The sequence below is a fragment of the Microcaecilia unicolor genome, chromosome 1 (genome assembly GCF_901765095.1).
Source record: "Microcaecilia unicolor chromosome 1, aMicUni1.1, whole genome shotgun sequence".
Classification (NCBI taxonomy): Eukaryota; Metazoa; Chordata; class Amphibia; order Gymnophiona; family Siphonopidae; genus Microcaecilia; species Microcaecilia unicolor.
Genome location: NC_044031.1, coordinates 469,237,647 through 469,263,163, shown reverse-complemented (window position 1 = coordinate 469,263,163; position 25,517 = coordinate 469,237,647). Strand labels below are relative to the sequence as shown.

The 25,517-nt window shown below is 47.1% G+C and overlaps 1 protein-coding gene across 1 annotated transcript in view; it reads right to left on the bottom strand.

Moving 5' to 3' along the window:
* CABYR (calcium binding tyrosine phosphorylation regulated) overlaps window positions 1–25,517 on the bottom strand; it is a 150,585-nt gene that overhangs the window by 112,310 nt on the left and 12,758 nt on the right. Inside the window, exons 2-3 of the mRNA XM_030188247.1 lie at window positions 20,556–20,736; window positions 19,457–19,510 (exon numbers count right to left, since the gene is read on the bottom strand). Of these exons, the coding sequence (XP_030044107.1) occupies window positions 19,457–19,510; window positions 20,556–20,703 (202 nt within the window). The 5' untranslated portion in view covers window positions 20,704–20,736. The remainder of the gene's footprint in view (window positions 1–19,456; window positions 19,511–20,555; window positions 20,737–25,517) is intronic.

Sequence of the window (25,517 nt, the reverse complement as noted above, 5' to 3'; positions counted from 1 at the left end):
CCTGGAATATCGCTCTCAGTTACAAGCGATTGATGGACCACCCCGCTTCCACTGGTGTCCACTGACCCTCAGCATAGCTTCCCTGGCAATGAGCTCCCCAGCCCAAAAGGCTGGCATCTGTTATCACCAAGCACCAAGAAGGAAGTGCGAGCAGCATTCCCTGGCGCAGCATCCTGTCGGAGAGCCACCAATCCATACTGTGCCGGTCGCAGGGAGCCACGTGTCTGTGTTGGTATTCCTGGGAAATCGGAGACCATTGCTGGAGCACAGCAATCTGCAGCGGCCTCATATGAGCTCTCGCCCAGGGAACCACCTCCATGGTTGTCGTCATCGATCCCAGGAGCAGACGGACCTGATTCTGAAGCTTGCATCGCCTGTGGTCGGGGAGAAAGACGAACCCCGAGGCTGTGTCGAACCTGACCCCCAAATACTCGAGAGACTGAGAGGGGGTCAGGTGACTTTTGGGCAAATTGATCACCCAGCCCAGAGTCTGAAGAACCGTTATAAACTCTGGTCGTGGCGAGTCGGCTCTCATCTGCCGAATCCGCCCTGATGGGCCAGTCGTCGAGATAAGGGTGAACTCTGATACCCTCTTGCCTGAGAAAAGCAGCTACCACCACCCTCACCTTGGAAAAGGTACTGGGAGCTGTGGCTAGGCCAAAAGGCAAGGCCCGAAACTGGAAATGTTGGCCCAAAACTGCAAACTGGAGAAAGCGCTGATGCGAGGGCCAAATAGGTATATGCAAATACGCTTCTTTTAGGTCCAGAGACGTGAGAAACTCTCCTGGCTGTACCGCCGCAATGACGGAGCACAGGGTTTCCATGCGAAAGTGACGCACACTTAGGGCCTCGTTGACTCTTCGTAAGTCGAGGATCGGTCTGAAAGACCCGCCTTTTCAAGGTACCACAAAATATATGGAGTAGCGACCGCAGCTGCGTTCGGCAGGAGGCACTGGAATCACCACCCCGAGGTGCAGCAAGACTTGCAAGGTCTCCTCTACTGCCGCCTGTTTGATGGCAGTGCCGCTTCGGGACTCCATAAAGGCATCTCTCACCGGGGCACCAAATTTCAATCGGTAACCTTCTTTGATCAGGTCCAGGACCCACTGATCCGAAGAAATCTTGGTCCACTCCTCAAGAAAGAGGGAAAGACGACATCCTACTGCAGGAATTGACGAGTGGATCGGCGTCCCATCATTGTGGAGGATGCCCCTGAACTCCTGGCCGTGGCCCGGCCGCTGCGGAACGTTTGTCCAAGTGAAAGGAGTTCCTCTGCTGAAAACGGGCACATTGAGAAAACCCAGCAGAGCGCCCCGGGCGATATCTGCGAGCTTCGCGGAAACGTGGCCTGGAGGAGGAGGAAAAAACAAGAGTTTTTGAAAAAAGGCCGCGGCCTATCCTCAGGCAACCGCTGGGACTTAGAGTCCCCTAGGTCTTTAACAATCTTCTACAATTCCTCACCAAACAGCAGAAGGCCCCGAAAGGGTAACCTCACCAGCCTTTGTTTAGAGGCCATGTCAGCCGCACAATGCCGCAGCCAAAGAAGGCGGCGGGCCGAAACAGCCACAGATATCTGTTTAGCCGAAGCTCTGACCAGATCATAAAGGGCATCAGCCAAAAAGGACAGGGCAGACCATACGCAGGCCAACCTCAGCGAGGGACCCCGCACCATCCGCGGGCTGATGAACCGTGTGCTGTAACCAGGAAAGGCAGGCTCGGGCTGCATAGGAACTACAAATAGCCGCCCTTAAAGGAAAGGCCTGAGATTTCAAAGGGCCGCTTCAACGCAGATTCTAGCCACCGGTCCTGCATATCTTTCAAAGCGACCCCTCCCTCCACCAGGAGAGTGGTCTTTTTAGTCACAGCCGTGACCAATGCATCCAACTTTAGGCATCCCCAAAGGAGCCAAGTAATCCTCACTCAGAGGGTAAAGCTGACCCATAGCCCTGGCAACCTTAAAAGGCCCATCAGGGTCAGACCATTGAGCAGAAATAAGTTCTTGGATGGAGTCATGCACAGGAAAAGCCCGAGAAGGCTTCTTAGTACTAGCCATCCTAGGATTAACAGAGGAGGCATCGCCCTCGGCCGGATCGTCAATAGAAAGGGCCTGCAAGGCATCAGAAATGAGCGCTGGCAGCTCGTCGCAGTGGAAAATCCGTACCACTTTAGGATCATCCAAGTCCTGTGGCAAACAGGCACCCTCATCTGGATCATCCGTCCATGAGGGCCTGCCAGAACCCTCAGACTCCCCACAGCCTGACCACGGGGGGGGGGGGGGAGGGAGCGGCACCAAACTCAGACGGGGAATTTACCCGTCTACGTTTAGCGTCAGTCCAATGCTCGGGGGAAGCCACAAAATCAGAAGCCAACACTGGGCTATCAAAACCTGGAGGGAATCCAGTCTGCAACGAAGTGTCAGACACCTCTGGCAGAGCTCTCTTTAACATGAAGGCCTTATGCATGAGCAGCACAAATTCAAGGGAGAAAAACTCACCCTGGCCCTCCGCTCCCAAATTAGGCGAAGCGGAGGAAGGAGCTCCTCTAGCAGCATCGGAACGAGGCGTCCCCCTGCACTCAGACTCCTCCGCCACCGCGAGGGTCTAGTCATGCGGCACTTTCAAAATGGCGCCTGCTGCCAGCTCAATCGGGCGGGAAGAATCACCGCTCACCATGCCCGTACTAGCACGAGCATCTAAGAAGCACATACTGCAAAGCCCCACTGCTGACCTGCGTTTACCACAGCAGGAGCAGCGCTTAACTCCTTCAGCAGCCATCATCCAACTGGATGGAAATATAGAAATAAAATGGCGGCTTTGCACCAAAACTTACCCCGCACAGAACGTGGTCCACGGGAACCTCCCCGGAGGATCTGGGCACCACTCTCACCTCAGAAGACCGAGTCAATGAACTCCGGTTGAGCGGCACAGAACCAGAATCTCTGGATAAAGCCTCAGAAAAGCTGCGCAGAAAAAGCGCGCCCCCCTTTTTTTTTTTACACTGTAAGGAAAGTTGGAGGCAGGCAGCAACAGAGGGACTCCGGGAGGATGGGGGTATGGGGTAAGGCAGGGACAGGGAACAAAACCAAGTATGCCTTCAAAGTGGGCACCACCAGCCACAGCCAGTGGCGTAGCTACGTGGGGCCTGATGGGGCCTGGGCCCCCGTAGATTCCAGCCTGGACCCCCCTCCCGGCGAACCCACCCCTGCCACCACCTACCTTCGCTTTTGCTGGTGGGGGACCCCAATCCCCGCCAGCCGACGTCCTCTCCATCCTGCTGAGAGAAAAAAGTCTTCTTCCAGCTGTTGCATGCTGACGTCAGCATGCAACAGCCGGAAGAAGACTTTTTCTCTCAGCAGGACAGAGTTGACGTCTGCTGGCGGGGATTGGGGTCCCCCGCCAGCAAAAGTGAAAGTAGGCGGCGGCAGGGGAGGGTTCGCGGTGGGAGGGGGTCGGCAAAGACGTGGGGGGGCCGGCAATGGCGGTGGGGAGGGGCGGCGCCGGAGGGGGGCTAAAATGTGCCCCCTCCCCTCGGGCTCTGGACCCCCCTCCCAAGGAAGTCTGGCTATGCCCCTGGCCACAACACCCCCGCTCTATTGGCAAAGCACAGGAGCCTCCCCAGGCAGAAATCCAGGAGCTGCTAAAGCAACGTCCACACCTGCTGGGAGATAAGAGATATACTGAGGCAGAAGGGGCTGGCCGTCCAGAGTCACTGTGTCTTTCAGTGTTCTCTATCTCCACCTTCTGGTAGGCGGATACAACCCATCAGTTAATGGATTCATCTGCTGTTGATGACAAGGAATACAGACTTTTTAGCATAACAACCCAACGATTTTTACAGTGTATAGTTTTTACACTGTAAAACTACCATTATTTGGAAAAAAAAAAAACAGCTTACTGTTAAGTGACGCAGACTTTTGTAAACAATAATTTGAACTTAAATCATTTCTATTTGATAATATGATAATTTACAGATAATTCCTTTTACAAGCATTTTGGACATTCAGTTTGTGGGCTGTTCATTAGATTTTGATATCATCCAGGTGGGGGTCAACTAGGGAGTGAGGAATTCAGTTAAACAAAGATCTGTGGTGAAAGAACAGCTACCCACATTATCCTTTCTGTTCCATCAGCTGTGGGCAATAGGTGTGGACGAATGGGGAAAAAATTAAGAGAATATTATAGTTTGTCCTTGTGCTTTGAAACATTACAAACTTTTTTCTGGGTTTTGATACTTGAAGTTGTACCTGTAATATCATTCACCTGTTATCAGATTTATTTTATTAATAAAAAACAGTTGAAACATAAAAGCATTTTGGATCTGAACGGCAATCAAGGGCAAGGTGTCGGTAGCAGACAAAATGAGAATCCAGACACACTGGGTGAACAAGGTTTCAGAGCAAAGGTGATAGTGACCATGTATCATCTCGAGAACTGAAAGCTCAGCATTGTAAAAAAAACTTGCCGGCGTGTTGATCAAACTGGCTTTGTGACAGATGCAAAGCCAGCAGTGGTCGGCCAAAATCTGCACACTCAGAGACAGACATTGCCAGTGTAGAGAACCTGATTTGTTCCCAGGAAGGTGAGAGCACCTGTACCACCTGTTCCTCTGATCCCATTCCCACCCACCTTCTTAATGCCATCTCACCTGCTCTTTTTCCTTTTATCTGTCACATTCTCAAGCTCTCACTTTCCACTGCAACTGTCCCTACTGCCTTTAAACATGCTGTGGTCACACCTCTCCTTAAGAAGCCTTCACTCCACCCTACTTGTCCCTCTAATTATCGACCCATCTCCCTCCTCCCTTTTCTCTCCAAATTACTTGAGCGTGCTTGTTCACCACCGCTGCCTTGATTTTCTCTCCTCACATGCTATTCTTGACCCACTACAATCTGGTTTTCGCCCTCTCCACTCAACCGAAACTGCGCTTACTAAAGTCACCAATGACCTATTACTGGCTAAATCCAGAGGTCTCTATTCCATCCTCATTCTTCTTAATCTTTCCGCTGCTTTTGACACTGTCGATCACAGCATACTCCTCGATACCCTGTCCTCACTTGGATTCCAGGGCTCTGTCCTTTCCTGGTTCTCTTCCTACCTCTCCCTCCGCACCTTTAGTGTTCACTCTGGTGAATCCTCTTCTACTTCTATCCCTCTGCCTGTCGGCGTACCTCAGGGTTCTGTTCTTGGTCCCCTCCTCTTTTCTATCTACACTTCTTCCCTTAGTTCATTAATCTCATCCCATGGCTTTTCCTACCATCTCTATGCTGATGACTCCCAAATCTACCTTTCTACCCCTGATATCTCACCTTGCATCCAAACCAAAGTTTCAGCGTGCTTGTCTGACGTTGCTGTCTGGATGTCTCAACGCCACCTGAAATTAAACATGACCAAAACCGAGCTTCTCATTTTTCCCCCCCAAACCCACCTCCCCACTCCCCCCGTTTTCTATTTCTGTTGATGGCTCTCTCATTCTCCCTGTCTCCTCAGCTCGAAACCTTGGGGTCATTTTTGACTCTTCTCTCTCCTTCTCTGCTCATATCCAGCAGATCGCCAAGACCTGTCATTTCTTTCTTTACAACATCCGTAAAATCCGCCCCTTTCTTTCCGAGCACTCTACCAAAACCCTCATCCACACTCTTGTCACCTCTCGTTTAGACTACTGCAATCTGCTTCTTGCTGGCCTCCCACTTAGTCACCTCTCCCCTCTCCAATCGGTTCAAAACTCTGCTGCCCGTCTCGTCTTCCGCCAGGGTCACTTTACTCATACTACCCCTCTCCTCAAGTCGCTTCACTGGCTCCCTATCCGTTTTCGCATCCTGTTCAAACTTCTTCTACTAACCTATAAATGTACTCACTCTGCTGCTCCCCAGTATCTCTCCACACTCATCCTTCCCTACACCCCTTCCCGTGCACTCCGCTCCATGGATAAATCCTTCTTATCTGTTCCCTTCTCCACTACTGCCAACTCCAGACTTCGCGCCTTCTGTCTCACTGCACCCTACGCCTGGAATAAACTTCCTGAGCCCCTGCGTCTTGCCCCATCCTTGGCCACCTTTAAATCTAGACTGAAAGCCCACCTCTTTAACATTGCTTTTGACTCGTAACCACTTGTAACCACTCGCCTCCACCTACCCTCCTCTCCTCCTTCCTGTACACATTAATTGATTTGCTTACTTTATTTTTTGTCTATTAGATTGTAAGCTCTTAGAGCAGGGACTGTCTTTTGTGCAGCGCTGCGTACGCCTTGTAGCGCTATAGAAATGCTAAATAGTAGTAGTAGTAGTAGTAGAGCAGCCAACACTTAAGCACCCGTGAGACTGCTGCTGATCTCGACATCAGCAACAGATCTGTCCAAAGTATCATGGAGGATCTCCATCCCACTGCCTTCTGTCATGTGCTGGCACAAGTCAACAACAACGCCATGAAACAGAAACCGAACACAAGGAAGCACTGCAGATGATCTGGGACAGCCTGCCACAGGGACTAATCGGCAAGCCTGTTAAGAGCGTCGCCTGTGTTAAAGCTGAGGGTGGAGAATTTAGAGAATTCAGTGACTGCAAAATTCTGACACATTGTCAACTGTATCGTTTGAATGACATTATTTTACTGTGTATAGCTCAAATATTTTTAACATGCAAAAATCACTAGGAAGTAATGCTAAAATGATAATTAAATGTTGTTTAATAGTATGTATGATGACTAAATCACAAACGCTTAAAAGATTCGCCAAATCTCACTGCAAATTAGATATATGCCCAAACAACCTCATGAAATCGGCCCCTCAACAATTTATAACGGACCTAACAAACCACATGAACTTTATGCTACAAAATGGACTCTTCCCAAGGGAAAAAGGTAAAATTATGTATCATACCTGATAATTTTCTTTCCATTAATCATAGCTGATCAATCCATAGACTGGTGGGTTGTGTCCATCTACCAGCAGGTGGAGATAGAGAGCAAACTTTTGCCTCCCTATATGTGGTCATGTGCTGCCGGAAACTCCTCAGTATGTCGATACCAAAGCTCCATCCGCAGGACTCAGCACTTAGAGAATTACACCTACGAAGGGACACTCTGCCCAGCTCACCACCGCTGAAACGGGGGAGGGGAATTAACCCAGCTCATCCCCACACAAGTGGGGGAGGGGAATCCGTCCAGCTCATCCCCGCGGAGCGGGGGAGGGACACCACACCCGCCGATGCGGGGGGATCTGGCTTATCCTGCAACCGCAACCGCGGGAGGAGCTGACTGACCCTAACACCACCGAAGCGGGAGGGGTACAAAGCTGCCCTACAGCCGCACGAAGCGGGAGGGAGTGCCGGCAGAATTTAAATCTCAATCCAGCCCCGTAAAACGGAGGGGAGAGGAATGCAGCAGCTCACTGTAACACAAACTCGTCTCAACTCTTGAAGAATCCAAGTGAAAAAACTTGAACACGAAGTCTTTCTGAAGTAACTGAAAACTAAACTTGAACCTGAAATGCAACCAGAATAAAAACAGTACAGATATCTGGGAGGGGCTATGGATTGATCAGCTATGATTAATGGAAAGAAAATTATCAGGTATGATACATAATTTTACCTTCCATATCATCAAGCTGATCAATCCATAGACTGGTGGGATGTACCGAAGCAGTACTCACCCAGGGCGGGACATTGAAATCCCTGACCTCAACACTGAAGCTCCAAACCGGGCCTCCGCCCGTGCAGCCACAGTCAAGCGGTAATGCTTGGAGAATGTATGAGCCGAAGCCCAAGTTGCCGCCTTGCATATCTCTTCCAAGGAGACGGACCCGGCCTCTGCCATCGAGGCTGCCTGAGCTCTAGTGGAGTGAGCCTTCAGCTGGATAGGCGGCACCTTCCCCGCGGCCACATAAGCCGCTGCAATGGCTTCCTTGACCCATCTCGCCACTGTAGGCTTAGCAGCCTGCAGACCCTTACGAGGACCTGCAAACAGGACAAACAGATGATCCGATTTCCGGAACTCATTGGTCACTTCCAAGTATCTGATGATGACTCGTCTCACATCCAGATATTTAAGAGCAGAGTACTCCTCTGGGTAGTCCTCCCTACGAAAGGAAGGGAGACAGAGCTGCTGATTCACATGGAAGTGAGAAACAATCTTGGGCAGGAAGGAAGGCACTGTGCGAATAGTCACTCCTGCCTCAGTGAACTGCAGAAAGGGCTCTCGACATGAGAGCGCCTGGAGCTCGGAAACTCTTCTGGCTGAAGTGATAGCCACCAAAAAGACTGCTTTCAACGTCAGGTCTTTCAGAGATGCCCTCGACAAGGGTTCAAAAGGCGGCTTCTGCAATGCTCTTAGCACCAGGTTGAGATTCCACGCAGGCACCACTGAGTGCAGAGGAGGGCGCAGGTGATTAACTCCCTTGAGAAAGCGCACCACATCTGGCTGCGAAGCCAGGGAAGCACCCTTCAGGCGGCCCCTGAAGCAAGCCAGAGCCGCTACCTGGACTTTAAGGGAACTGAGCGACAGGCCTTTCTCCAGACCTTCTTGCAGGAACGCCAACACTGAAGAAATTGGAGCAGTGAAGGGAGAAAGTGAGCCTGCTTCACACCACGCTGCAAATATACGCCAAACCCTGGCGTAAGCAGTAGAAGTAGAGCGCTTCCTCGCTCTCAGCATAGTGGCGATGACCTTGTCTGAGAAGCCCTTCTTTCTCAGACGCTGCCGCTCAATAGCCAGGCCATAAGACCAAAGGGGGAGGGATCCTCCATCACCACGGGACCCTGATGTAACAGGCCCTGCTCCACTGGCAGCCGCAGAGGATCGTCGACTGAGAGCCTGATCAAGTCCGCATACCAGGGACGTCTGGGCCAATCCGGACCCACCAGGATTACCCTGCCGGGATGCTTTGCCACCCGGTCTAGCACCCTGCCCAACATGGGCCAGGGCGGGAACACATAGAGAAGCTCTTGAGTCGGCCACTGTTGGAGAAGAGCATCTACTCCCAGGGATCGAGGGTCCCGTCCTCTGCTGAAAAAGCGCGGCACTTGGCAATTGGCCGATGACGCCATCAGATCTAGGCTCGGCTGGCCCCAGCGCTTCGTGATGTCCAAGAACGCCTGAGCAGATAGCTGCCACTCTCCGGGCTCCAAGGTATGGCGACTGAGAAAGTCCGCCTTGACATTCATGACTCCGGCAATGTGGGCCGCTGACAGCTGCTCCAGGTTCGCTTCTGCCCACTGGCATAGATTCATAGCCTCCTTGGCTAGAGGGGCGCTCTTGGTACCTCCCTGGCGGTTGACATAGGCCACAGCCGTGGCATTGTCCGACAGGACCCTTACCGGCTTCAACACCAGTACCGGGATGAACTCCAAAAGCGCCAACCGAATGGCTCTGAGTTCCAGGAGGTTGATAGACCACTTTGCCTCTGCAGGAGACCAGAGCCCCTGCGCTGTCCTTCCCAAGCAGTGGGCTCCCCAGCCCGACAAAGAGGCGTCCGTCGTGACGACAATCCACTCCGGGGTCACCAGAGGCATTCCCGCAGACAACTTGTCTGTCTGCATCCACCAGCTCAGCGCCTTGCGCACTGCTGGGTCCAAGGGAAGGTGCACAGCATAATCCTCCGACATCGGAGTCCAGCGCTGCAGCAGAGATTGTTGTAGTGGTCTCATATGAGCCCTGGCCCAGGGCACTACTTCCATCGTGGCCGTCATAGAGCCCAACAGCTGCACATAGTCCCAAGCCCGAAGAGGAGAGGCTACTAGGAACTGGTCCACCTGAGCCTGAAGCTTGACAATCCGATTGTCTGGCAGGAACACTCTGCCCACTTGGGTGTCGAATCGAACTCCCAGATACTCCAGGGACTGAGTCGGGCGCAGCTGGCTTTTCTCCCAGTTGATGATCCATCCCAGGGAGCTCAAAAGAGCAACTACCCGGTCCACAGCTTTGCCGCACTCTGCATAAGAGGGGGCTCGGATCAACCAGTCGTCCAGATAAGGATGGACTTGTACTCCTTCCTTTCGCAGGAAGGCCGCGATGACCACCATTACTTTGGAAAAGGTCCGCGGAGCAGTAGCCAACCCGAACGGGAGGGCTCTGAACTGGAAGTGTCGGCCCAGGACTGCAAAACGCAGAAAGCGTTGATGAGGAGGCCAGATGGGAATATGCAAGTACGCTTCCTTGATGTCCAAGGATGCCAGGTACTCCTCTGCCTTCACTGCCGCTATAACAGAGCGGAGAGTCTCCATGCGAAAGTGCCGCACTTTCAAGGCCCGATTGACCCCTTTGAGGTCGAGGATAGGCCGGACAGAACCTCCTTTCTTTGGTACCACAAAGTAAATGGAGTAACGCCCCTTGCCAAGCTGACTTTCTGGCACCGGAACGACCGCACCCAGGCGGATCAGATTGTCCAAAGTCTGCTGCACTGCCACAGCTTTGACCGGAGACTTGCAGGGAGAGAGTACAAACCCGTCTCTTAAGGGTCGGCAGAACTCTAGCTTGTAGCCGTCTCTGATGACTTCCAGCACCCAATCGTCTGAAGTTATTGTGGTCCACTCGCCCAGAAACGAGGACAGCCGTCCTCCAATCTGCACTGGGGCGTGGACCAAGGCCCCGTCATTGGGTACGAGACCCTGAGGGAGGACCGGAGGGAGCACCTCCGGGACGGCGGTCTCTGCGAAAGGAATGCTGCTTGGGGGAGAAATTCCTCTTAAAGGAAGAGGGGGCAGAGGAACCCGACCTGCCCGGGCGGTACCGACGGGCTTCCTGAAACCGTCCTCTGGAGGTACCGGGACGAGTACTAGCCCGAGCCCTGACCTCTGGTAACTTCTTGCCCTTAGACGTGCCGAGATCGGTCACGATTTTGTCCAGCTCGACCCCAAAGAGCAGCTTGCCTTTAAAAGGCAATCTAGCCAGGCGGGATTTAGAGGCGTGGTCAGCAGACCAATGTTTCAGCCAAAGCCACCGCCGCGCAGAGATTGTCTGAGCCATGCCTTTAGCTGAGGCCCTCAAGACATCATACAGCAAGTCTGCCAAATAGGCTAAGCCCGATTCCAGGGCCGGCCAATCAGCCCTCAAGGAATGATCCGAGGGGGAAGCCCGCTGCACCATAGTCAGGCACGCCCTGGCCACATAGGAGCCGCAAACCGAGGCCTGCAAACTTAAAGCAGCCGCCTCAAAGGACGACCTTAAGGCCGCCTCCAATCTTCTGTCTTGGGCGTCCTTTAGGGCCGTGCCACCTTCCACCGGCAACGCCGTTTTCTTAGTCACCGCAGTGATTAAAGAATCCACAGTAGGCCACAGATAGGCCTCACGTTCACTTTCAGTCAAAGGATAGAGGCGGGACATAGCCCTAGCCACTTTAAGGCTCGCTTCAGGGACATCCCATTGAGCCGAAATTAAGGTGTGCATGGCATCATGCACGTGGAAGGTTCTAGGCGGGCGCTTCGTCCCCAGCATAATGGCAGAGCCAACAGGGGCTGAGGGAGAGACGTCCTCCGGAGAGGAAATCTTCAAAGTGTCCATGGCCTGTATCAACAGGTTGGGCAAATCCTCTGAGCTAAAAAGCCTCGCTGCAGAGGGGTCATCCGCTCCATCCGAGCGGGGATCCGTCTCCTCCAAGGAATCCGCAAAGGACCGTTGGGAGAACTCAGATACGCTGCCCTCATCTACATCGGAGGAGACAAAGTCCTCCAAGGCCTGGGAATCAACCCGAGGGCGTTTACCTCTGGGCACCTCAACCTCTTTACCAGACGAGGGAGCAGGGGCAGCATTTTGCATAAGGAAGGCCTGATGCAGCAGCAAAACAAACTCGGGGGAGAAACCCCCCAGACTGTGCACTTCCGCAGCCTGGGCTACAGCCCTAGACGCACCCTCAACCGGCGCTCGCAAGAGCAGGGGAGAGACATGCTGCGCATCCAAAATGGCGTCCGGCACGACACTCTGTGAAGGAGCCGCGCGGGAAGAACGGCGCTTAACTTTAGCCGCTTTTGTGCCGTCGCCCAAATTAAGGGCGTTCATGGCATTAATGTCTCCAACCTCAAGGGCGGCCCAAGAAGAAGCCGTCCGAGCCGCGTGGCCGGCCAAGATGGCGGAGGCGAGGAGCGGGGGATGGGCGTTTATGGCGGGAAAAACCGCCACGCCGGAGGAAGGACCGGGACATTCATCGGTCACGAAACTGTCACCCAACAAGGGCGAATCAGGCTTTAAGACCCCCGCATCCCCTCTAGAAGCGCTCAAGCGATCCGGGGAGCGACTCTTTGCGCCCTCGCCCTCCGACGCCATATGCCACGAGGAGAAGAATCGGGGAACCCCCTGCCCGCTATAAAAAGGTAAAAATTACCTGCTTGCCGCTCCGAGCTGTAACGACCTGGTGTCCCAGTGAGTAGCTGCAATAAACGTTTAAATAAACGTCGAAATAAACGCCTTTAAGGACGTTCAAAATTTTTTTTTTTTTTTTTTTTAACGGAGCCAGCGGGAGGGGGGGAGAAAAGGAGGGACCTGGCACCACCAGGTTTGCACTTGCTCAAAAGAGCCCTCAACCCCAGGCACTCAACAAAACCTAAGAATTAGGCTTGGAGGCCTAGCCAGAGCTGCTGCTGTGTGTGACCACCACCTGCTGAGATAGAGAACATACTGAGGAGTTTCCGGCAGCACATGACCACATATAGGGAGGCAAAAGTTTGCTCTCTATCTCCACCTGCTGGTAGATGGACATAACCCACCAGTCTATGGATTGATCAGCTTGATGATATGGAAGGTAACATTTTACTCACCCCTATACCCAAGGATGCAAAGAAAAATGCTAATGAACTAACGAACTATAGACCAGTAGCATACATCCCCTTAATTACCAAAATAACAGAAGGTATAGTGACCAAACAACTCACAGACTCACAAACAAGTTCTCAATATTACACGATTCTCAGTCAGGATTTCGCTCTAATCACAGCACTGAAACCGTACTAGTCACGCTCATGACCAAACTCAAACAACTGATAACAAACGGCAATAACATTCTACTGTTACAATTCGACATGTCAAGTGCATTTGACATGGTTGACCATGGAATTTTACTACACATCCTCGAATGCTTCGGAATCGGAGGCAACGTTCTCAATTGGTAAAAAAGGGTTCCTTACTACACGCTCATATCAAATCCATGAAATTCGACTACATCAGCTACATGGATACCTGAATACGGAGTTCCACAGGGATCCCCTCTCTCACCGACCATATTCAACCTAATGATGACACCCTTGGCCAAACTACTATCGAATCAGAACCTAAACCCATATATATACGCTGATGATGTAACGATCTTCATCCTATTCAAACATGATCTAAGGGAAATCTCCAATGAAATTAATCAAAGCCTACACACTATGAATTCCTGGGCGGATGCATTCCAGCTGAAACTCAATGCAGAGAAAACCCAATGCCTGGTACTCACCTCACAATACAACAAGAATAAATTTACCACCATCAACACACCTAAACTAAATCTACCAGTTTCGGACACCCTAAAAATCCTTGGAGTCACCATTGATCGACATCTAACACTCGAGAACCATGCAAACAACATAACTAAAAAGATGTTTCATTCAATGTGGAAACTAAAAAGAGTCAGACCATTTTTTCCAAGAACTGTCTTCTGCAATCTGGTACAATCATTGGTACTCAGTCATCTGGACTATTGTAACTCACTCTATCTATGCTGGCTGCAAAGAGCAAATACTTAAAAAAACTCCAGACAGCCCAGAATACGGCAGCCAGACTAATATTCGGCACACCAAAATATGAAAGCGCGAAACCCCTATGAGAAAAATTACACTGGCTCCCACTAAAAGAACGCATCACGTTCAAACTCTGCACCCTAGTCCATAAAGTCATCCATGGTAACGCCCCAGCCTACATGTCAGACCTAATAGAACTACCCCCCAGGAACGCAAAAAAATCTTCTCGCACAATCACAAGTGTAAGGGTCTGAAATACAAATCAATGCATGCATCCACCTTTTCCTATATGAGCACGAAGTTCTGGAACGCTCTGCCACGTAACTTGAAAACGGTCTATGAACTGACCAATTTCCGCAAACTATTGAAAACCTATCTCTTCGATAAGATATATCACAAAGATCAACATGTGTAACTGTATAATCTTTAAAACCTTCAGAACTGTCTTATAATGTCTTTGCTTTAACACCAAAAAGTATTACAACTGCAGAAGAGTATTATAATATATCATAAATCTAAAGCTATATCACTCTTCTATTCACTATGTAGTGGGACTAGAAACTTCGACCTTTAGTGAATTTTGTATAAATATAAAATAGCCTCAGCGGCCCAGGGAACCTCACACTAGGACTCCACTGAAATGGCCAACATCATAGGTTCCTACTGCCTTCCGAAAAAAACTCACAGAAATCAAAAAACTCCCTAACATTACATTCTTCCTAGGAGGAAAAGATTCTGTGACCAAAAAACGGAAAACGATGATGCTTACGCTATCAAAGTTTAGTCAAAGTCACTAGTCCACACTACTGTGGGTATTGATGGATCTGAAAAACTGCAGAATCCTTAATTAAACTTCCATAGAAAATAATAGACTGAAGGACTCTATCAGGCGTTTATCATGTGACAATGGTCAAAAAAGCTCAAAAATGTATAACTTAGCTTGAAATGTTATTTTATAGCTTCTCCACAATCGTGCCCAATCGAATTCTGTCCAATTTTGATAGTGATGTTCAAAGTTGCTGCCTCCATCTAAACAATCACATTTCCAGGAAGTTCTTCAGATCAGTATTGGCTTCTCATACCGATCTCCAAAGTGGGTATTATATTTTCTGTTCTCAATATTAATTGTTTTCTCGACAGCAAGGGACCCCACTGTTTCGCAACCTTCATCAGGAGAAATCCCAAACACGCAAAGAAATGCTTTTTTTGTACTGTGTTCTACAATGTTTCTTTAAGTCATTTCATATTTTGCTGCGTTCACACGCACTGGTGTGCGATTGGACGAGAGAGCCTGCTACGTAATACTGAAAGGGTGGAGCCATTAAGTTGGCGTCCTATATGAACGGCCGCCATTTTTGGGGCATTGTTCGCGATGGATTAAAGAGAAAAGAAAAAGCATTTCTTTGCGTGTTTGGGATTTCTCCTGATGAAGGTTGCAAAACAGTGGGGTCCCTTGCTGTCGAGAAAACAATTAATATTGAGAACAGAAAATATAATACCCACTTTGTAGATCGGTATGAGAAGCCAATACTGATCTGAAGAACTTCCTGGAAATGTGATTGTTTAGATGGAGGCAGCAACATTGAACATCACTATCAAAATTGGACAGAATTCAATTGGGCACGATTGTGGAGAAGCTATAAAATAACATTTCAAGCTAAGTTACACATTTTTGAGCTTTTTTGACCAGTCACATGATAAATGCCTGATAGAGGACAACACACATAAATGCACTATTTCCTTCAGTCTATTATTTTCTATGGAAGTTTAATTAAGGATTCTGCAGTTTTTCAGATCCATCAATACCCACAGTAGTGTGGACTAGTGACTTTGACTAAACTTTGATAGCATAAGCATCACCGTTTTCCGTTTTTTGGTCACAGAATCTTTTTCTCCTAGGAAGAATGTAATGTTAGGGAGTTTTTTGATTTCTGTGAGTTTTTTTCGGAAGGCAGTAGGAACCTATGATGTTGGCCATTTCAGTGGAGTCCTAGTGTGAGGTTCCCTGGGCCGCTGAGGCTATTTTATATTTATACAAAATTCACTAAAGGTCGAAGTTTCTAGTCCCACTACATAGTGAATAGAAGAGTGATATAGCTTTATATTTTTGCTTTAACACCTTCATGTATTTCACCACCATGTAACACAAAACCTTCTGTAAACTAAATGTATATTCACTTCCATTTCCAGTATCCATGATGAATTGTAAGCCACATTGAGCCTGCAAAGAGGTGGGATAATGTGGGATACAAATGCAATAAATAAATAATAAGTATATAAAATTTCTCGTTGAAATGGCTGCTGAGAAAACTGTACGGGGTTACTTTTTTTTTTTTTTGCCTCACCCTGTATACCCAATCAGAGCTACCCATCCAAGACCCATCCCCTATTATATTTAGCTTGTGTTTTTGTGCCTGCTCTTGCTGTTTCTCTTTTAACCAATCACTTCAGGACCTTCTCAGCACTTGATTTTCTACATTAGCAAAGGAACTCAGGTTTTTACCACTGTGGGACAAGTGAGTTCCATATATTGGAATTTTCTCCTTTAATGCTTTTTTCAACCTTTGCCCTTTTCCCACTCAGGCGCAGCATCTGAGAGATTATGGTGACTTCCAGTGGCAAAAAAGACAAGGTACAGTTATTCTTCTCCCCTATCTATGCTGCCCTGAGCATATTTATTCCATCATTCTGGGGTCTTTTTACCAAGCTGCAGGAAAAAGAGCCCTGCGTTAGTGGCAGAGGCCGTTTTTCCCGCGTGCCAGGACCCTTTTTACCGCAGCAGGTACAAAGCCCCAAGACACACATGGCCATGCGGCAGCAGGTACAAAGCCCCAAGACACACATGGCCATGCGGTAAGAGAACTCTTACCGTATGGCCATGCAGCAGAAGCCCTTACCACCATCCACTGAGGTGGCGAAAAGGGCTCCCGCGCTAACCTGGCGGTAATCGGGCAACAATTGGTGATGCCTGATTACCGCCAGGTTACCGCTGCACAAGCCATTTCCAGGGGTTTTCTTTTTCCCTTGGAAATGGCATGCGTTCAGGGCGGGACTACCGCCGGCAGCTGCATTGGGCTGAAAGTAGGCCTGAAAAAGCGCTGCTCTGTAAAAGGGCCCCTCTATAATCTTGTGTGCACATTTTTGAGTGCACACGTTACAGAATAGTGCCAGTTATGCATGTAGCTTAATTGATAAATTAGGTGCCAACTGGCTCTAAATACCAATAATCAGCTATAATTGTAGTTAATCGGTAGAACTGTACTGAATAACATATTTTACTATTCAGCCAAATACAAATAATTAAAAATATTCACCTGAATATGAATACTAAGTTCGAATAATGGGCATTGAGCTTTAACATAACAAATAATAAAAGAAGTAATGTGAAATCAGAGATCAAGTGTTTATTTCAGTAGGATTTAGCACAGTTGAACCCCGGATTATTCGTACTTGAATTTAAATCACTATTCAGCTGAAATGCATTGGCTATCGACTGAAGCAAGGATTTGGTTTAAGTTTGCTTGCTTTTTATTTAAAATTTTAGATGTTACAGTCCCACATTATATGCTAGATAATGTGCAGTTCTCATTTTTGTCGAGGTCTCAGTGAATTAACAATAACTCTCCTTTTAGTTTTCCTTCTGTTAAAGGATGCAAAAATTCACAAGTTATTGCTGGCATACCAGGCTCCTAAGCTCTGGCAAGAACTTTCTTCTTGTTTTTCTCAAGTTGATTCTTATGCGTCATTTAGGGGGAACCTTAAGAGTTTTTTTTTCAGAAGCTTGTTTTGATTAAATAATTTTGGATCTATACATATTATGTTTTATTGTAATTCCTGGGACACCATCCTGGCTTCTTTAGGGGTCCTTTTACAAAGGCGTGCTAGCATTTTTAGCACACACTAAACGCTAGAGACGTCCATATATTCCTAGGGGCATCTCTACCATGCCTTTGTAAAAGATCCCCTAAATGTTGTGGACTGCTTAGAACTTTGCAGTTACAGCAGTATACAAATACTACTGTTATGTTTATTTATGAATTACTAGTAAAAAAGGCCCGTTTCTGTAGGCAAGGAAACGGGCCTTAGGCAGGCAATTTCCTCCCCCCCCCCCCCCCCGTGCTACGGCCCCCTTGAACCCCCCCCCGTGCCTGCGAAAACTGCCCCCCTCCCCCCGCCGCCGCTGCCATTGTTGTGCTACTTGTTCTTACTGCCGAAGTGTTGTTCTTTCCTTCCCGTAGGTTCTTCAATCATCTTGTCGGGAAGTTCCTCTGCATGCGTCTGACGTCAGACGCAAGGAGTTAAACTTTCTGAGAAGATGATTGAGGAACCCACCCGAAGGGCACAACAACACTTCGGCTGTCAGCACAGGTAGTGCACAACAGTGGCAGGGGTGGGGGTGCGGTTTTCGGCGTTCCGGGGGGGGGGGGGGGGAAATCGACAGGTTCGCGGAAGGGGGTGGGTTTCGAGGGGGCCGTAGCGCGAGGGGTGACAGCTGATTCCGAAGCAGTAGGAGGAGTAGGGAAACACGCCTCCCCTTGCCTTGGAATCAGCTGTCTTGACGTCAGTGACGTCCGTGCGTGTCTGCCTCGCACACCACCTGCAGCCAGGGAGCCACGGTCCCAAGCATAGAACGTTGGAGGTGAGAATTATATAGGATGTACTCAGGGCCAAATTGAATTGAACCCGAATATTCAGTACAGCCCTATTAATTAGTGCTAATTGGCACTAATATGCAGTTGCATGCATAATTGCACAGTTGTAATTCTATAACCTTAGCACATAAATCTTTTAGCACGTGACAACTAGGGAGCATAGACGTGGGAGGGGCAGGGGTTTGCCCAGCACTTGCATGTTAAGGTTACAGAATGCTGTTAGTTACGCATGCAATTGATAGCACTTAGGCACGAGCATTTAAACCAGCTTTTGACATGGCATATGTGGTCACGCCTAAAATTATGCACATAAATGCAGATTTAAGTTATTCTATAACCCCAGATAATCAACCAATAATTTCCCTTATAAAATTCACACTTGGCAATCATAATTTAGGTGCCTAAATTTAGGTCCCAAAAAAACAACAAGGCAAGTGAACTGCAAAATCCAACGTGGAAAATAAGCCAGCAGATCTGTATAACATCAAAAGGATTTTATTAAAGATGTTATACTGATCTGCTGGCTTATTTTCCACGGTGCCTAAATTTAGGCAACCTTTACAGAATTACCCCTTAGGGCCTTATTCTGTAAAGGTTATGCTCCTAATTTTAGGAGCTTAATTTATGCTCCTAAATTAATGCTAAATCTATTAGCATAATAGGCCCTAAATTTAGGAGTGTAGATTACGCTCACAATTTGGGAGCGTAAAATTAGGACCATAAATGTAGGAGCATAGTCTTTATAAAATAAGGCCCTAAGGACCCTGTTTACTAAGCCGCACTGGAGGCACGCTAGCGTTTTTAGGGCATCTCTAGCATTTAGCATGTGCTAAAAACGCTAGCGCACCTTGGTAAACAGGGCCCTAAGTGTCATAGTTAACCATAGGTGCTGCTGTTTGTCCTGTGTCTGGTGCTAGCATCCTCCAGTGATCTGTGAACAAGATCCCTATAACATTTACAGATTGTCACACAGGTTTCCACAGAAAGCAGAGAACCACATAAGGGCATTTGACTACCACTGGGCTAACCCTAACTAAACCTGTCTATGTGCACTGTATAGAAAAGCCAAATAATATATAAAGGAAGTAGCTGCTTAGTTTCTTACCTTTCCCATGCTGAAATTCTCTAACAAGATCCTTTATATCCAGGGAAGGATTTGCTAAAATAGATTAGAATAAAGATTAGAGAGCAAATCTCCTTTTCAAGTACTTTAGCATTTATTTACTAACCCATCATAAAATAGCATATCTGTGCACTATTTTACTGTAGGAAAATGTATCTCAGTAATACAGGTTAATGTATCCTGAGATAATTTTTCTTTGTTCCTGCAGTCAGGAAAATCGCACATTCCTGGGTGCAGCAATGAAAAGGTAGCAGGTCCCAACTTGTGCCCATTAAAAGGCCATTTAAAAAGCCTGTGATTAGAAAAAAAAAACAGATCCCCCCCCACACACACACAATGCCCCAAACCCTTTAAAGAATATGCATTCAACTTAGACCTAGCCATCTCCTTAGAAAATTCATAACCCCCCCCTACCCCCGATCCTCCACCTCTCCAATCCCCAAGCCCTTTACAAAATTCAAAGTTTCTCCCCAAACTCATCCCAAACCTCAACACTTCCTAGGGTGTCTCTGGTGGGTAGTATGGGGAGGGGGGCAGGATCAAGCCTGAGTCACCCATAGGTCCTAGCAGTAGTACAGCTAGGGATCAGGCTGCCAAACAAGGGATACTTGTGGAACGCAGATGGGTCCAGGGAAGACACGCAAATGTTCATAGGGATTAGGGGGTAGAGGGGTATTTTTACTGATTACTGGCTCGTTCAGTTGTTCCCCAAGAACACTGGCCTGTGTATTAGCAAGCCAGTGATTGGAAGGGAGGGGGGAAGCAGATTAACCACACCTCTCAAGGTGTGGTTAATTTTCCATGCACAATGCACTTGAGAATTTTACCACAAGCTGTGTTATTCATTTTGCATAATAAGCTACAATGTGTGCATTTGCATGCTCTGCAGCTCATTATTACTTAATGCATGTTAGGATTTAAACTTTTGCATCACACTAAATTATTGGCAAATAATGTACATAACTGCTAACATACACGTTAATTGGCTAATAATGTGTGCTATTGCCATAACAGTTTAGTAGATAGACCCACTTTGTTTGCAAATGTAATAATAGTTTATACAATACAAGTATGAACCTACCATCTCTAAATTGAAGTAACTCTGTAAAATATATACATGCAAATTGAGCAATACTTGGTGGCTGTATTCTAAGAACAGCTCTGCTTAGTCCCTCCAGTAGAGTCTTCAGGCCATAAGGAACAACAAGTCTAGGCTTTGCGGTCATCATTTTGAAAAAAAAAATCTGAAGAGTTAACTTAACCTAAAAATAAATAAATAAATATTAATTTTCTTACAATGTACATCTCCAAAGAATGTCAATATATTAGCACTCAAAACTAATTTTATCTACCTCAAAAGGATGAAATATTGAGTTAAGCATGCCAAAAGGTGAGTACATGAATCAAAGGACTACAACAATTGCCTCAGACAGAAGAACTCTCTCTTCAGCAGAATTCAAAGTGCTTTCTGATTCAAGAAAGACAATTAAATTACTTAGGGGTCCTTTTACCAAACTGTGGGAAAAAGGGCCCTGCGCTAGCAGTGGGGGTAATTTTTCCCGCATGCCAGGGACCCTTTTACCGCAGCGGGTAAAAAGCCCCCAGACACAAATGGGCATGGGGTAAGAGAACTCTTACTGCATGGCTATGCAGCGGGGAGCCCTTACCACCCACTCACTGAGGTGGCAATAAGGGCTCCCGTGATAACCTGGCGGTAACCGGGCAGCGCGTGGCGATGCCCAATTACTGCCGGGTTACCGCCACACAAGTAATTTCCAAGGGCTTTCTTTTTCCCCCCAGAAATGGTGGGATTACCGTCGGCAGCCACACTGGGCCGCCAGTAGTCCTGGAAGAGCAAGTGGTAAGCCCGCGCTGGGCTTACCGCCACTCTGTAAAAGGGCCCCTCAAATTATTATACTGTCATGCCACAACAAATGTAATCATTTCAACAAAAATATTTAAATAATGGGCAAGTTAATAATGAAAGTCCTTTATACAGGTAAAAAGTTTCAAGGAAGAAAATGGATTTCTTGATTAGTTCCATCTTGAATGCAGGTAAAAGGTGACATTCAGTCATACCTGTTAATTTCCTTTCCTTTAGTCTAGCAGCAGCATCCTGACTAGAGGGTTGTACTCAACGCCTACCAGCAGATGGAGATAGAGAACCTGACTTTTCCTCAGTGACAATAGCTGGCTTTCTGGAAAACTCCAGTATGCCTCTGCCAAAGCAGAGGTTCCTTCTCAACCGGGTCCAGCAGCACCTCTCCCTTCACCCTAGTCCAGCAGCTATCTCTTTCTAGCCCCTTCACCGTGGTTCATCCTCATTTGTCAATTGCTGCTGGTAGTGGAAGCACAGTGACTGAAACAGAAAGTTTTTTGCTAGGCCGCACCTCGCCTCCCTAATGCAACTTCCTGTTTCTGCGGAGATGGGGCATGGCCAAGCGAAAGCCCCCAAGCTGCAATTGTTGTGCTGCTGCTACTGGCAGAAATTCAGCAAGTGAAGATGGACTGCAGAGAGGGGCACAGAAATCCAGGCCAAAGTATCAGCCTGCCTGTCTGACATTGCTGCCTGGATGTCTCAGCGCCATCTGAAACTAAACACGACCAAGACTGAGGCTTCTTATCTTTCCCCCTAAACCAACCTCTCCTCCTCCCCCAGTCTCTATTTCTGTGGATAACACTCTCATCCTTCCTGTCTCATCAGCGCGTAACCTTGGGGTCATCTTCAACTTCTCCCTCTCCTTCTCTGCACATATTCAGCAGACTGCTAAAACTTGTCGTTTTTTTCCCTATAACATCACCAAAATTGGCCCTTTCCCCACTATCAGAACCCTCATCCACACTCTTATCACCTCTCGCTTAGACTATTGCAACTTGCTTCTCACAGGTCTCCCACTTAGCCATCTCTCTCCTCTTCAATCTGTTCAAAATTCTGCTGCACGACTAATATTCCGCCAGGGTCGTTATGCTCATATTAGCCCTCTCCTCAAGTCACTTCACTGGCTTCCTATCCATTTCCGCATACAGTACAAATTCCTCTTATTGACCTATAAGTGCATTCACTCTGCAACTCATCAGTACCTCTCCACTCTCATCTCTCCCTACATTTCTCCCCGGGAGCTCCGTTCACTGGGTAAATCTCTCTTATCTGCACCCTTCTCCTCCACTGCTAACTCCAGACTCTGTTCCTTTTATCTTGCTGCACCATATGCCTGGAATAGACTTCCTGAGCCGGTACATCAAGCTCCATCTCTGGCCATCTTCAAATCTATGCTAAAAGCCAACTCCAGGCTCCGCTCTTTCTGCCTCGCCTCACCCCATGCTTGAAATAAACTCCCTGAGCCCATAAGCCAGGCCCCCTCCCTGCCATCTTCAAATCCTTGCTCAAAGCCCACCTCTTCAATGTCGCCTTCGGCACCTAACCACTACACCTCTATTCAGGAAATCTTGACTGCCCCAACTTGACATTTCGTCCTTTAGATTGTAAGCTCCTTCGAGCAGGGCCTGTCCTTCTTTGTTAAACTGTACAGCACTGCGTAACCCTAGTAGCGCTCTAGAAATGTTAAGTAGTAGTAGTAAAAGCCCACCTTTTTGATGCTGCTTTTAACTCCTAACCCTTATTCACTTGTTCAGAACCCTGATTTTATCATCCTCACTTTAATATTCCCTTATCTCTTGTTTGTCCTGTTTGTCGATCCTAATTAGATTGTAAGCTCTGTCGAGCAGGGACTGTCTCTTCATATTCAAGCGTACATCCACTGTGTGTCCTTTTGTTAGGAATCAAGTTGTTTGTAACTACCCTGTGGAGGGCGTGCCCATTCACCCGATACTCGTGAAACCTATACAATGAAAGCCACAGGATAATGTGGTGGTTTGTAAACAGCAGTGCTGACAATTCCTGTGTGCAATAGCTCCTATATGCCAAGGAGGAACCACATAATCAGCTGCTGAAATTTGACTAACAAAAGGTCACACAGTGGATGTAGTTATGACGGTTTTACAGCATATTACAGCAGTGGACATTATTGAGTGCTATGAACTGTCTGCCTCACCAATGTGATGAAGCAGGATTTTTTTCATGTATAATGGTTTGATATTTAAATTTCTAAAGACATTTTAGATAACTAGTATATAGGGTGAGTGGTGGTTGAAAGGTGATGAATGAGCGGTTTAATGTTTAAAGTTAGTAACTGGTATAAGGCATAAGTATTTATAATAAAGAGATATTTGCATATATAAGTTGGAGTCTAGAGTGGTGTAATGTTTATATACTCCGACTGAATTGGTTTTCCCCCCTTTTTTTGTAAGATTGTATGTTGGGAAGACCAAGAGAAGACTGAATATTAGGATTATGGAACACAAAAGTACAATGTAGAGACAAATAAGAGAAAAACCTCTGGTGGACCACACTTCGGAGTTGGACATGTATTTGAGGATTACAGATTTTGTGTTCTTGCTGTACTATGGAGATCCTGAAGAGGTAGTTTGGCGGACAATCTACTACTCAAGACAGAACTGTTTTTAAATTTGGCACCCTCTCTCTTGGTGGACTTTATATGGACATTGACCTGACAATATTTTTATAATAAGACCATTGGTCATGAGGAAGTTTTCTGTGATGTATGTTTTTCTAGTGAGCTTAAACAAGGATATCTATTATTAATTAATTTCCTTTATTTATGGCTTCTTAATCCTTTGAGTTTAAGTTTTTAGCTTTTGAACATCATTGCTAATTTAACATATCAAGCGGTTTACACAAGTTAAAAATTCAAAAGAAACAGAAAGGATATAAGTTAAGGTCAGAGACAAAGTTGGGAGCTAAGCAGGGGAAAAGGGATGAGAGGAGGAAAAAAGAGGGGAGTGGTAAGGTACTTCTGAAAAGAGATGGTCAAAAGAAAAAGGAAGCCCAGCTAGATGGTACCAAACGCTGACATAAAAAGCCAATTCTTTAAGCATACTTTAAATTTTTCATAAGGTAATTCACCTAAAATTTCTTTCAGAAGAGAGTTCCAATTGAAGGGAGCAGTAAAAAAGAAGGTACAGTGGCGTGTTGATTCCAGGGAGAATCAAACTGTGGTCATTAATTGAATGTAAAGTGCAAGCAGGGGAAAAGAGATCAGTAAGAGTCAAAAGATAACATAGAAGACCTATCTGGAAAGCCCTGAAAGTGAGTGTGAGAAGACAATGGCTGTGTTTTGCAGAGATTGAATCTTTTTTAATTGATATCGAGGACAGACTAGGCAAATGATATTTCATCAGTCAAGCCTTGTGATTAGAAAGGACAGTACAAGAGAGTGAAAGGATTGGGGCTGAAGTATCGACAAACAGAACACAGCTGACACAAAATATAAAATCCAGTTTTGCAGACAGTTGAAATGCAAAGGAAAGTTAGGAGTCTAGGATAATCCCTAAATTTCTGAAGGAGTTGAAAGGTAGATTATCTGTATCCATAAGGTGGACGTGGGAGGTAGGGATGGAAGGATCACTGGTAAACCAGCAGGCTACCAGTTCTTGTGGGTTTAGGACCATTTTATGATCAGCGAGCCAGTCGGCGATCAAAGCAAACCAGTTCTGAAGAGGAGTAATGGACAAGGAGTACGATCTGCTGGGAAGAGAAGTAGAACGTCATCTGCAGAGAAGTAACTAGAGATACCTGAGGATTGAATAAGGGTAGTAAGGAAAAGATTAAAGAGAAGAGGGGGATCAGTAAATCATCTAAATGCAATGATTTGCACTACTCCCTGATGTTGGATCACGCAGTGACATTATCGGATTGTGGAAGAAATAATACTAAACAAAATGTGGTTTTATGGTTTTGGGCAATTTTTTAAATTGAAAAATAGGAATTCAACTCACCTCAACCTGTAGTATATCATATTTTGAGCTTTTATCATTTTTTTGGGGTCTTAGTTGATAAAAGCCTCAGAGAGAGAGAGAGAGAGAGTGTGTGTGTGTTTTAAAACAGGAACTTCACTTTTTTTTTTTTCTTAGACTGACTTTGCTTGGGTTTAAGCCCCTATTTATTGTTAATTATTTATTTGCA